General features: G+C 37.1%; 1 protein-coding gene across 8 annotated transcripts; it reads right to left on the bottom strand.

The window, feature by feature from the left end:
* Positions 1-4,238: 4,238 nt before the first annotated feature.
* Positions 4,239-8,144, bottom strand: LOC131255461 (uncharacterized). 8 transcript variants are annotated; one of them, XR_009176055.1, is made up of 4 exons: positions 8,028-8,144; positions 5,794-5,832; positions 5,342-5,668; positions 4,239-5,015 (listed from the first exon to the last, which is right to left on the bottom strand). XR_009176055.1 is itself a non-coding variant. In XM_058256190.1 (3 exons), the coding sequence occupies exons 1-3, from the start codon at positions 5,969-5,971 to the stop codon at positions 4,843-4,845; spliced, it is 390 nt and encodes a 129-aa protein (XP_058112173.1). In that variant the 5' UTR covers positions 5,972-6,501; the 3' UTR covers positions 4,239-4,842. The 8 variants fall into 8 exon arrangements, 1 of the variants encoding a protein (XP_058112173.1); XR_009176060.1 differs by having other exon boundaries at positions 5,342-5,445; XR_009176056.1 differs by lacking the exon at positions 8,028-8,144 and having other exon boundaries at positions 5,342-5,445; positions 5,633-5,668; positions 5,794-6,501.
* Between the last annotated feature and the right edge of the window lie 4,378 nt (positions 8,145-12,522).

Genomic DNA, 12,522 nt, shown 5'->3' with positions numbered 1-12,522 from the left:
TACATCGAGTGCGCCGGTGTGATGAGACAACATTCAAGGGAATCCTGGAGATTGATTGTCCAGTATTCCTGTTGCACTTGTTGAGTGTGAAATATTGCCTATTTTCTCCTATTTATTCCTTAGTTTTATGAACATAATAGTGTTTAATCGATTTGTTTCTACATGTTTTGTATTGCAAGGTGATTTTGAGAGCTTAAGGTGAAAAGGATGTTAAAAGCATGTATTTGATGCTCTAAGATTACTATTGCAAGGTGATTTTGAGAGCTTAAGGTGAAAAGGATGTTAAAAGCATGTATTCGATGACATTGAACATAGCTTCAATGTCGTCGAAGTAAGTATTTGATGCCATCGAAGGAGGCTCCATCACATCAGAAAATCAGAAAAATCAAGTTTGGTTAGTGGACATATGGGTGCAATTCCCATCGAAGACCCATTCGATCCCATTAAAGACACATTCGATGCCATCGAAGCCAGTTTGGTAACATCAAAATTATGTTGAATTTTGGGGTGACCTCGTTGGACTCTTTTAGATGTTTCTCGTTCCCAACGAGCACATGTTCGATGACATTGAAGCCAGTTCAATGCCATCAAAAAACTTATGTAAATGATTGCTGTCAGTTTCTTAATTCGAATCGAACTTAAATATGGATCTTTGATCCCATCGAAGCTGCATAACCTGCATAAATTGAAGTTGGTTTTGAAGTCGGTCCGAACAAAGGATATATAAAGTGGTTTTCTGAGTTCTTTTAAGTATGAATTAGGGTATGGTAGGAAGAGTAGAGCAAGGAGCGCTGCTACTCCGAGGAGTTCTTTCTTTCTTTTCTAATTAGTTTTTCATGTTTTTCTTTAAGAGTTTTAGTTTAATTATGTCTATGGTTATTTAATATCTTAGCTAGAGCTAAGAGGTGAAGCTTGTAGTTTATTTTAATGCTTATCTTACTTTGATTCAAATTTATGTTGAACTTTTATTGATTTTTTTGGTTTGAATAAAGGAATATTTTCAGTTTACTGTGATTTATTTTCAGTTACAATTGATGCTTAGGAAGCTTTTGATATGTTCTTACCTGTTTTGCAATTGTGTGATTTGTAAAATTTCATGTTCCACCATTATCTCTAGGCATGATAGATACCTTGAATTCCCCGCGATCATTTCATTGGTGCTAGATGAGGGAATTAAACCAATGAAAGTTCAGAATCCCATTATGTTTTAACTGCTCCATCATCCGACTGGATAGGATAAGACTTCGATTCTAGTTGTGTTATTATTGAATCAAGTAAGGTAGCATTAACATGGCTATAAGTGGATGATTGACGCTTTGGTTCTCATTATGTTGATAGATTCAATTCATAACAATTTCTCTCTAAATTTTCAGATTTTAGATTTTAGTTCTAGTTCTAATTTATTTCTGAAAGTCAAAAGGCGAGCTTAAGAAGTTCTAAAGGGGGGGGGGGGGGGGGTGAATAGGATTATGCCAAATAATTGAATAAAATACTAAATAAGTAAATAAATCAGAAATCTCAATTGCACTAGTATTGAAACGTTGATTCAAACTGATTTATATGATAACCTTCACCCAAACAAGTTCAGGCAGGACAACCTTATTTCACGAATGTGATAAGAATCAAAATTCTAAACTAAGCAAGAGTAAATAAAACTATCTATTACAAACATTCACCACTTTAGTATAAAAGAAATTACAATCATTCACCACAAAAATAATAAAAGCATTCACCACAACACCAATAATTATAGTGGTTTGGTGTGTCAACAACTGTTCTCAAATAGCCACACATACTCTACTCCTAATATTACTAACTACGTAATCATGGCTTTCACTATGAATAAAGTTTTCACAGGGTCACCTTAAAACCTGATATAGTTGTAATTTTATCGAGCTATCACAAACAAAGAAACCCCTCACTGAGATTTTCTAACTATCTTAGAAAAACAAACACTGAGATTTTATGGCTATCTTAAAAAAACCAAATACAAAAATCTAAATGTATACTTATTTTCACCGTAGAAGAAGTCGTAACCGTAGAACCACTTTTCTTCAATGACGAATGTTGAATATTCAGTCCGATAGAAAAGGTCCAGGGTTCTATTGATTTTAATTAGATTTAAAACAATGACTACTTGTATTAATTCCTTTAAATTTTAGAAAGAAGTGTATTCTTTTTTTTTTTTTTTTTTAGAATCAGAATGATAAATTAGGAGTAAGGGTTAACACACAAAACCCAAGTTTTATGCTCTACACATAAGCAAAGGATCCACATAAGGAAATTAGGGTTTTAGGCCCATGGGCCAAGGATCTACAAAGGGAACCTACAGTTTATGCCCTACATAAGAGCAAAGGTCAATACATAGCACCTAGGTTTTATGCTTTACACACGAGCAAAGGATCCACATAAGGAACCTAGGGTTTTAGGCCACACAATCTAAGGATCCACACAAGGAACCTAGAGTTTATGCCCTACACAAGAGCAAAGGTCAACACACATCACCTAAGTTTTAGGCCACACAGGCCAAGGACCTACACTAAGGACCTATGCTTATGCTCACCAAGAGTAAGGGTTAACACACAACACCCACACGTATTGTCCCATCGGATGCCTCTTATGAGGACTTGAAAGGGGTGAGAATCACTTGTGACCTAATCCTACACAAAGGAATGATCAGCAACGTCTTTGGACTTTATTGACTTACAGATAAGTAGATGAGCCCCATTAAGCACATTGATGAAGATCTCCTCCTTTGATGACGAAGAGTCTTCAGTTTCCTTGATCCACAACACTGAGGATGCTCTAATGTATGGCGACGGGTTGGGTCAAGGTTATGTTAGAATCTTACTTTATTAAATGTTTTCCTATTTTAGAGACGGAGTGATTCCAAGCATTCAAGGTATTCCAGATCAATAATTTATCATTAAGGTGGTAGCTGGATGATCCTTGAATGCAAAAGTTCATTCCCTAATCCACTCTATTGAATATCAATGATGAGGGTGGATTGGAGGATGAACTCCCATGAGAAAAAGAGCTTAGGGCAAATAGTATGAAAGACTCTCTTAAGGCTCTCTCTATTTTTCTCACTACAGCAACCAATAATAAGCTCTCCTTAAATAGGCAAAGAGACTATCGATAATAAAATAATCAGATTCTTGACAGAGTTCAATATCATCGAGCCATCTTTGATATCATTGAACGTATACTTTCGAAGACACTGAGGGATAGATGACGATATGAACTCTTCTGACAATCACAGTTGAATTTCTTATACACAACTCGATCATATTGAAGATGCTTCGATGTCATCGGATTTTGAACTCCGATTTCATCAAACTACGGTTCAATTCCTCGACAATGAAAAATAAGAGATCAAGCTAAGAATGAGACAGCTGGCTTCGATATTATCGATCCTCCCACAATGTCATTGGATTTCAAAATGTTGATGATATTGATACCTAGTTCGATTCATCGATCTTTTATAGAAGATTTTCCTATAAGTTCGTTGGACATTTCATTGCCCGAATTCGATGATATCAACCTAGATTTGATATGATCGATATTTGAATATCGATTTTATCGAGGGAGACTCGATTCCTTGAACCATTTAAAGAGGATTTTCCTAAAAGCTTGCTGGACAGTTTGGTTCGAATTCGATTATATTGAAAATCCATCAATATCATCGGAGTTTGAAGTCCGAGGATATCGAGGCTCTCTTCAAGTCATCGATAAATGTATGATTTGCCTTAGAAGCTTGCTGGACATAAACAAACTAGAATTCTATTATATCGAGCCGTCTTGATGATCTCAGATTTGAATGTCGATGATATCGATTGTTCCATTGATTCATCGATAATTTTGTCCAGAGATAAAGTTGGTTGCTGGACACAAGTAGTCCTCAATTCGATAATATCGATTGCATTCCGAGGACATCGATAACTGGTGTCCGATATCATCGAGGTAATCTCGATATATCGATAAAAGCTGAAAACTTAGAGATTTTCCTAATTTGCAAAATAGTTTTCATACTTTAAACCCTATGTTGTTCTATCCACTTTTAAGGAATTTATATACTTAGGTGTTTTGGGACATGGGATGTGAGGCTAAGTTTACCTTTGATGAGTTCAGAGTACACATCTAGTTGAGGCAAACGCTTGAATGATCTTCCTATGGGGCTCACTTGACTTGCTGACTCAACACTCACGTTAATTGACAAACCAGGGCACTTTTAGTAAGTTTAAGGGAGATCAATTCAATGGAAAAAAAAAACTGAGAAATGAAAGTCCTTCTATGGCTACAATCTCAAGTTTCATCAGGATGAGAACGAAGAAAGTCTAACCTCTCAGGGGAATTCAATATCTCATAGTAGAAAACAGAGAATTTTGTGGGAAAAATTATCAAGGCAAGAAAACACCAATTCAATAAAAAATTCAGAAACGCATCCTACATTTTTTTATAAAATTTCTAAGCCTGACTTGGCATTTGAAAAAGAATAATATTGGTGAGTTTGAGAAGGAGCAAAACCACTACCACGACGATGAGTGTGATGGTCACAGTCATTTATTATTCATTTGGTCTCCCTATCAATTGATGTTCAACATGTAATAAATTTACTCTTACCATTGAGCTTTTAGACACTTTCTTTTGTTTTACTAAGATAGCCATGTCTCAACCATCCAATAGAAAAATCATAACCAAACCCAATAGTATATATATATATATATATATATAAACCCATTCAAAAATAAAAAAGAAATAAGGAAAAGAAGAAGAAGAAGTATAACCAAACCCATGTAAACTGACAAAGCATTGCAATCAACTATGAGCTGATATTCAGGATCATCCTCCAAAACCATTCCTTGGTTTTCGATATGAAAATACCTGGATCTCGGGCAGTATCCCATTCCCAAGAAGCGATGCAAGTATGGAGATGGATGAGAAAGCATCAAACATATGTATCAACTTCTTAGGTTTCAAGGAGTAGTCCTTGGGAGGGGCATTTCTGGAGTAACCTACACAACAAAACAAGTAAAACTGCTGAAAAATAGAAATAAAATGTAAGTAAGAAATCCTGAAGAATATCCATTGCCATTTCAGGGATGGAGAAAAAAGTCTATTCTTATTTGAATCTCCAAATTTGAGAAATGGAGGTCTTTCAGATGCACATGAATATCATTTAATAAATTTAGGAAATTCTACGAAGAGTAGAAATCCCAAAAGATGGCCTAAATGCCCTTTGATTAAGATTAGAACATAAAGCATACCATGTTTAGGCCAGATTAAAATTCCAATTCCAAAAATAAAAGAAAACGTAAGAGGTCTTTTCTGTATGTGTTACCTGCACGAATACAGGCAATGACAAACCAACAACATTCCTTAGCCAGTCAAGTCAAGAAACTTTACCAACTAGCACGGGGACACCATATTCCTTCTTTAACGACTCTGCCATTTTCATGTAATCACTTGAATTGTTTCCTAAACCCCTGCCAAAAACATACATCATAAGATCCTCAATTTTCATAACTACAACATTATTTTCGGCCAGCAACACGCCTTTTTTATATTTATATATTATTTTTTTCATAGAAAATCAGCAACCAAGAATAATAAAACTAAAAGTGCTTCTTACTTAGGATCTTAAATCAATGGATCTTTCAACTTGTACCTGTGAAAAACATATATATTAATAAAAAAAAAAACCTTTGATTTTTCTGCAGGAATAACAACTGTGAGCAATACAATTGGAGTATTCATGTTCACAAACAAGAAAGTTTTGCTCATAGGATCCACCTTCACTGTTGAGTGTTCTGAAGAGCCATGATTGGAAAGCTGCAAGAATCCAATAGCCAAATTCTGTGAGATGGTAGATAACGAAAATCTCATTAAGGAAATTGACTTCACTACATGACAAATTATTACAGAACCAATAGATAATAGGAACTGTAAATACTTGGCATTGGCAGGACATGGAATATGATATGGATTTATGGACATGGCATGAGACACACAAAGTGAGAATTCTAAATTCTATAGACCACCCCTGTTTTGATTACATATTAAGGGGCTTAAAAGGATGAAGTCTCCAATTGCCAAATATGAGTGGAACTGCAACTGCTTGACACTAAACAACCAACCCAACAAAACCAAAAACTGGATGGATTTGCATTTTGAGAACAGAAATATAGCAGCATCAACAGATCATGTGGCGTATTGCAGATCACAAAAAAGTAACCAACTTCACATGTCCTCACTCTCTGAACTTAACAACTCCTTACATTGGGAAAAGGAACAAATATACCAGCACGAACTTTTAGAAATAATCAATACTAAGCAGGTAATCAGTATCAAAATGAAAAAAGCGTAACCACATAATGAAATGGATATGCAGAAACAAGCAGCAGCACTTAAAATCTCAGGGAAGTAAATTGAGATAACTAGTACCGTTATCTAAGGAGTTGATCCGAACATAAATAAGTTCAGCATATACCTCTCATGTTTTTCTTTACATTTCTCTCTATTTTAAAAAGAAAAACAGAAGTAGATATTGAGGAGATTTCGAAGTCGTGTAACTGCCAATTGAGGTATCGTGTCTGGATACATTGATCTTGCATTTGATTCCCATGTCAAGTATGCACATAATGTGAGGATATTTGACATTAGAAATAAATATAAGAAATGTAACCAGAGAGAAGACAAATACAACGCAGAACTAGCATGTGCATTTAAATCAGGGAACTGAAAGCATTCTAATATATCATTCTAATATATCCAACCTTGAATTGTCCAAACGTGGGACAATTTGAGAATTTTTATGCCTCCAAAAGCACACTATATCTATGCTTGGCCACATAAAAATTCTCAAATGGACAACTGATTGGCCTATACTTAAATAATTACATAATCAATCGCAATTGACATTCATCATCTAGCTAAATAATAACAAAATGAATTTTAAACTAAAGAAACGAATTTTGTTTTGATAAATTAACCTAGTAATATCTACTACATACTAGTAATGTCCGAAACTTTTGACTGTTTGTTTCATCAAAATCTACAATTCAATTCATTCATCTCATCCACAATAAAACACTATCTGAATAGGATTTTTTTCTGGGGAAGTGTAGAAACTCAACCCAAAAACTCCAATAAACCAACGTTAAAATGCGAGTGAGCTATGTTAGGGCCTGTTTGGTCGCTGCTTACAAATGGGTTCATCTTATTTTAGTTAATATGAACTTGTTTTTAGTTGACAGTGATGGTAAGAAAAATATTGCAATTCTACCAAAATGGAATATAATTAAAATCCAAATGGAGTAGCCATAGATATCTTGTATTTTAAGTTGCAGTCACAAAGAAGAGCATAAGGAATATGAATTTTTTTATCTATCGCTAACATATTTTCCTTTTAAATATTATTCTAAACTATGATTCTGCCACGATGAAGATGTGAAAGGATGGCACTAGTGGACCATTAATTATTCCTAAGATTAGAATTATTCCTACAAAATTGGAAATGAAAATGCAATTTACATTTGTGCATGTGGACCATCCTAGCATTAATCTAGATAGTCCATTCCATATGGGCCATGATGAAATATCTCAATGATTGGATAATCTTAACCATAAGGGCAACAAAATGAGTTCAATCATCAATCATAGCCATCATTTTTAGTGGGCATCACTTGGAATTGCTTATGGTTCTCAAGAAAACAATCTTAACCACGATTGAACGGTAGTGATCAAATGGTGCAATCTTTTCAATGTGACTTAAGAAGATTGGACTGCCAGTCTTTTTTTGCCTTTAGAGCGTTTGTCCAAGCAAGTGGGTCATGGATTTTCGAACACTTTAATAAGTTCTGCAAGCTCTGCAACTGGAAATATCTGAATTTAAGAAAAAATAAAATAAAATTATATCATAGCAATGTTGAAAATGATATAATTAGTAAAGGGTATCAATCTAAAAATTAGAATTAGAGAGAGAGAGAGAGGAGAAAATGAAGAAGATTGACAAAGAGATAGCACACTCTTTTATTCTGCACTGAAGATTTTGGAAGATCTGGTGGTCACTATGCCTCTTCTTGAAGCTCCTAAAGGAAAATCATAAGAGCCTCAAGTTTCCAAATTCAAAACGAACCAGGAGAACTTCGAAGTAGAATTAATGGAGAAGTTGCCTCTTTTGCAGGCAATTTAAACTCATCTGATTTCTCTTTAATATTGAGCTGCAATTCTACCTCTATATCTTTTAGTTTTCTTGCCTTTTTCTTATTGTAACGCCCTGAAATTCGGGGGTTGAGCATAACTCAGCTCCCGAGTTCCAAAACATCACTTATGCAACATATTTAATGATGGATGTATGTTATCTGTATTAGTGCATAAAACATGGACTAGATTAAGCCAAATAGCAAATATAATTCAGGGATAAGTGAAGAACGCAAGCGGAAGACTTATAAAATCATATATGTACATGTGCAAATCCCTGAAATACATATACATACCAGGTCGTATTACAAGTGTTACTATCAAAATTACAAGTATCAAATTACATCATTTAATCCCAAAAGTAATCCCAGAATCCCGCGCATCAGAACAAGGCTCGCTAGAACCCGTCTGAAAACTGCATGAAAGAAAATGCAGCCTCATCATCCTCGATCTCCGGCTTGCCTTAACGGTTGCATCAACATCTGCAACATCAGCAACTAAGACAGAGTCTGGTGGGTGTTTAACACCGCCCTAGAACATGGGAGTGAGTGATCAACTCAGTGGAACAATAAAGCAAAGGTTAACATGTTATCAGTTCAATCAAGCAGTAATGATAAAGCAGAACAATCAAACATGTCCTAAATACTCTTGTTAATGCAAGGATATATGAAGAATGATGCGTGCCCTCGTGCGTACACCCTCAGCGTCTTCATCTTACGTTACGCATGATGTCGCCTCAAAGTGCGCCATGTCTACAAAGCACATGCAAATGCGGTGCATGAACATGATTACCAAGTTGTTATTAGTCCTTTTCATACAGCAAGATTGAGAAGCTAAGGTACCTTCCTCATATCACCATCCAAACAGTGATCCATTCTAGGGTCGTCAGTCCTAGACATCTCATACGATCATATGGTTTCAGGTCGTTGTAAAGGGCTCGTCACCAATCAATGCATGCCTATCATACCTTCGTTACGACAATAAGGCTCGTCACCTCAATGCGGTACCCAGGCATGCTCGAGGTTACTACAAAGGGCTCGTCACCAATCAATGTAGGCCGACAGCATGAATATAGTGTCCCATACCACCATAATCGGCTCACGAGTTTAGTTGCTCACTGGTCATTACGGGGAGGCTTGTCACCCCAGCGTAGGCCAACAGCTCGACCACGGTGTCCCATACCACCATGTCCAGCTTATGAGTCTTAGCGGATCAAGGTACCATGGTTAATAGGATTTCATCGGTAAGTTTGGTACCCTAGATTCAAACAGTAGCATCCATACATAGTGAACATACATCGGACAATCGGGTTACTTGACGAACTCGACTAGCACAAGCGCACGTTGGGTTGAACGACATAGAGTGCGCAAACACTTCGTGTGGCCAGACCACTGCCGACAACTCTAATACGACTCAGGTTCGTCTAATCACGTCCTTTGTGGCGAAAGCAGCCTCAGCCACAATCTCAAGGCCGATTACTGATTTCCTGGACTATTCATAGTCCCAAACACATTCCACTACAACAGACAGTCATATCAACAATTTAGGATAGTAATGGAACAACAACTCAAATCATGCGGTATGTAAGCATTTGAAGAATATCAACTTAACATGGATTTAAGCACAAGTAAGACTTGAAGTTAAACAACAAGGAATGTAACTTGCATGAAGGAAATTATACACACTAGTGGGAGAGTTGAGAATCGCTTCTCAACGCTCAAAAATAGCATAATAAATTACACTTTAGATCATTCAAGCATTTCTACAAATACTTAGAATACATAGTTCAACATACATGACGTATGTTGAAATACACACATTTGGACAATTCCTTTTACCAAGGAGTTACCGCACATACAATTAGCATAAGTACACGACAAATAATCATGGCAACCACATGTTCATATTTTATGCGCATACGGTACTTTATACATACACATAGAATACATAAATCTCAATGTAACACATGCATATCAGGAACGCAAAATAAACATAACATTTGGCATGTGAAATCTCATCCATAGCAAGAATAAACTATTCACTGGCATTGAAAGCCTTGAAAACCATAACCTATACGATTAAAGTCCGCACCTTAAACCAGAAATGGAGCACCGAACTGATTCAGACGATATGTCTTCGTCAACGGTGACAAGACAACCTAAAGCAAGAATAGAAATGAGCTACAACAACACAAAAACTATTCTAAGCTCTAAAACAGATTAGGGTTAGGTTAACTTACCTAAAGATGAACTCAAAATCGCCGGAACAACGATTCTAAAGTGAAGGTTTAAGGATGAAGAAGAACAGGAAAGAATCTAAGATGATTCACCAACTTCTCTCTCACTTTCTCTCTCTTTTCCTCTTTCTTTCTTAGCTAGGGTTAGGAAATTCGTATGGAAAAGAGAGTTAGGGTTTTAAGGTCTATATATAGGCCTAACATTGATGAAAACAACCCTAGGGCCAAGGTATACTTAGGTTATAACCAAAACAGGCCTCTCTCGATCTAACGGAGCACTTCCGGTGGGCCTATTACCACAAAAGGTCGGACTTAAGCTCACTGACCATGGATTTAGGTCAAGCTGAGTTTTCGTACCGATCGAATCTTCAGATCAGCCGTGGCGGACCACACTCAAAACAACGGTCACCGAATCTCGATCAGGACCACAAGCACTAGGACATGCCTGGGCCACCTTTCCTGATCAGAGGGTGAAATTGGGTCAGAATCCAACAGTCAGATTGCTTAAAATCATCGCGCAAGCGACACGACTCAGATTTCATAAAATCTCATTAATTTCTCACCGTTCTCACACTCTTCACTCCGGACTCGATCAAATTGACCCAGAACATCATCTGGACTTGATTTTTGAGGTGATGGCCAAGTCCAACATGGTGACCGCAACAGCCTAAGATCATCGCCATCGGACTTCCGACATACGGTCCAGGTCCGATCCAAAACTTTCAAAAATTCCTAAGAGCAACTGGCTTTAGCGATAAATCCCAGATTTCAGAGTAACCTAGCGCTAATGATTCTACAGGTTTTAAGTCATGCAGATCAAATTTAAAGTGATTGATGCAAATTTCACAAGCAATCGAGTTTAGCGCTAATTACCCCAATAAGCTTCTGAGGAAAATAGAGGTAGTACTCGGGTCTTGGCACAAAATTTTCAGGGTCATAACACTTATCAATTGCTCTAGGATATTTGATTCATCCGAATACAAGTCAGAACCTGAATTTGAATCTTTCTCTATAATGTGAAAGAAAAACCCATTAGAAACAAATTCAAGGAGATATTAGACAATTCCACTAGAATTGTTGGGGGCCTTGCACAAAACCTTAGGATCTAGCCTCCCAAAAAACACCAGAATTATGGAATAATAAAGTAATAAAATAAATTTGAGCACCAACCACACAACACAAGAGATTTTACGTGGAAAACCCTCAAAGAGGTAAAAACCACGGGACCTCATCCAAATCAACAATCCACTATCAAGTAGAACGTTACAACTGATCACAAGCACACACCACTTGGATCAAACCTTCTTCACTTACGCAGGAGTGGATAAAAAATAAGAGAATAAAAAGAAAATGGAAAGATCTCACCGATCATGAGGACTTAGAAGCACTGAGACATCGACTCCCTTCCACAAGTTTCCTCTCTCTCTTTTCTCTCTCTCTCTCTTTCGCTCTCACACCTTTGATAGCCCTAAACCCTTTGGCAAACCCTTGGAAAGCTTTAGGAAACCCTCTTGTATTGCCTAGAAAAGCCCTCGGCACCCCTATTTATAGTTTAGGCAACTCTCTTTCGCATGAGTGCGAAAACCACATCAAAATTCTGAATCCCACACAAAATCGGACTAGAATCTGCATAACCTCGACTGGTCGAGCAACCCACTCGACTGGTCGAGCACCTCACTTGACTGGTCGAGTACCACAGGAAAAATAAACCCAAAGTCGCTGGACTTTGAGTTGAGTTAGGGGTCGACTAGTCAAGCACCACCCTCGATTGGTTGAGTGAGGCTCATGACCGGTCGAGCCTGGGAGGAAATCCCATCAAAACTCTCCCTTTCCGACCAAGGAGGGATTCACCTTCTTCAAGCCAACAAAGTTTCTACAAACCTCAAATTTTCCCTTGAGCAAAGCCTTGGTCATCATGTCTAACCCATTATCATCCGTGTGGACCTTCTCAGCTGTAACACCTTCTGTTCCAAAGTATCCCTGATCCAGTGATACCAAATCGCTATGTGCTTTGACTTGGATTCTTGCTCAAGTGTATAACACTTTAACTATCGCAATAAACCACATGTTACTCCTGCTTCAGG

The sequence above is a fragment of the Magnolia sinica genome, chromosome 9 (genome assembly GCF_029962835.1).
Source record: "Magnolia sinica isolate HGM2019 chromosome 9, MsV1, whole genome shotgun sequence".
NCBI lineage: Eukaryota > Viridiplantae > Streptophyta > Magnoliopsida > Magnoliales > Magnoliaceae > Magnolia > Magnolia sinica.
This window is presented reverse-complemented; position numbering and strand designations above follow the sequence as displayed.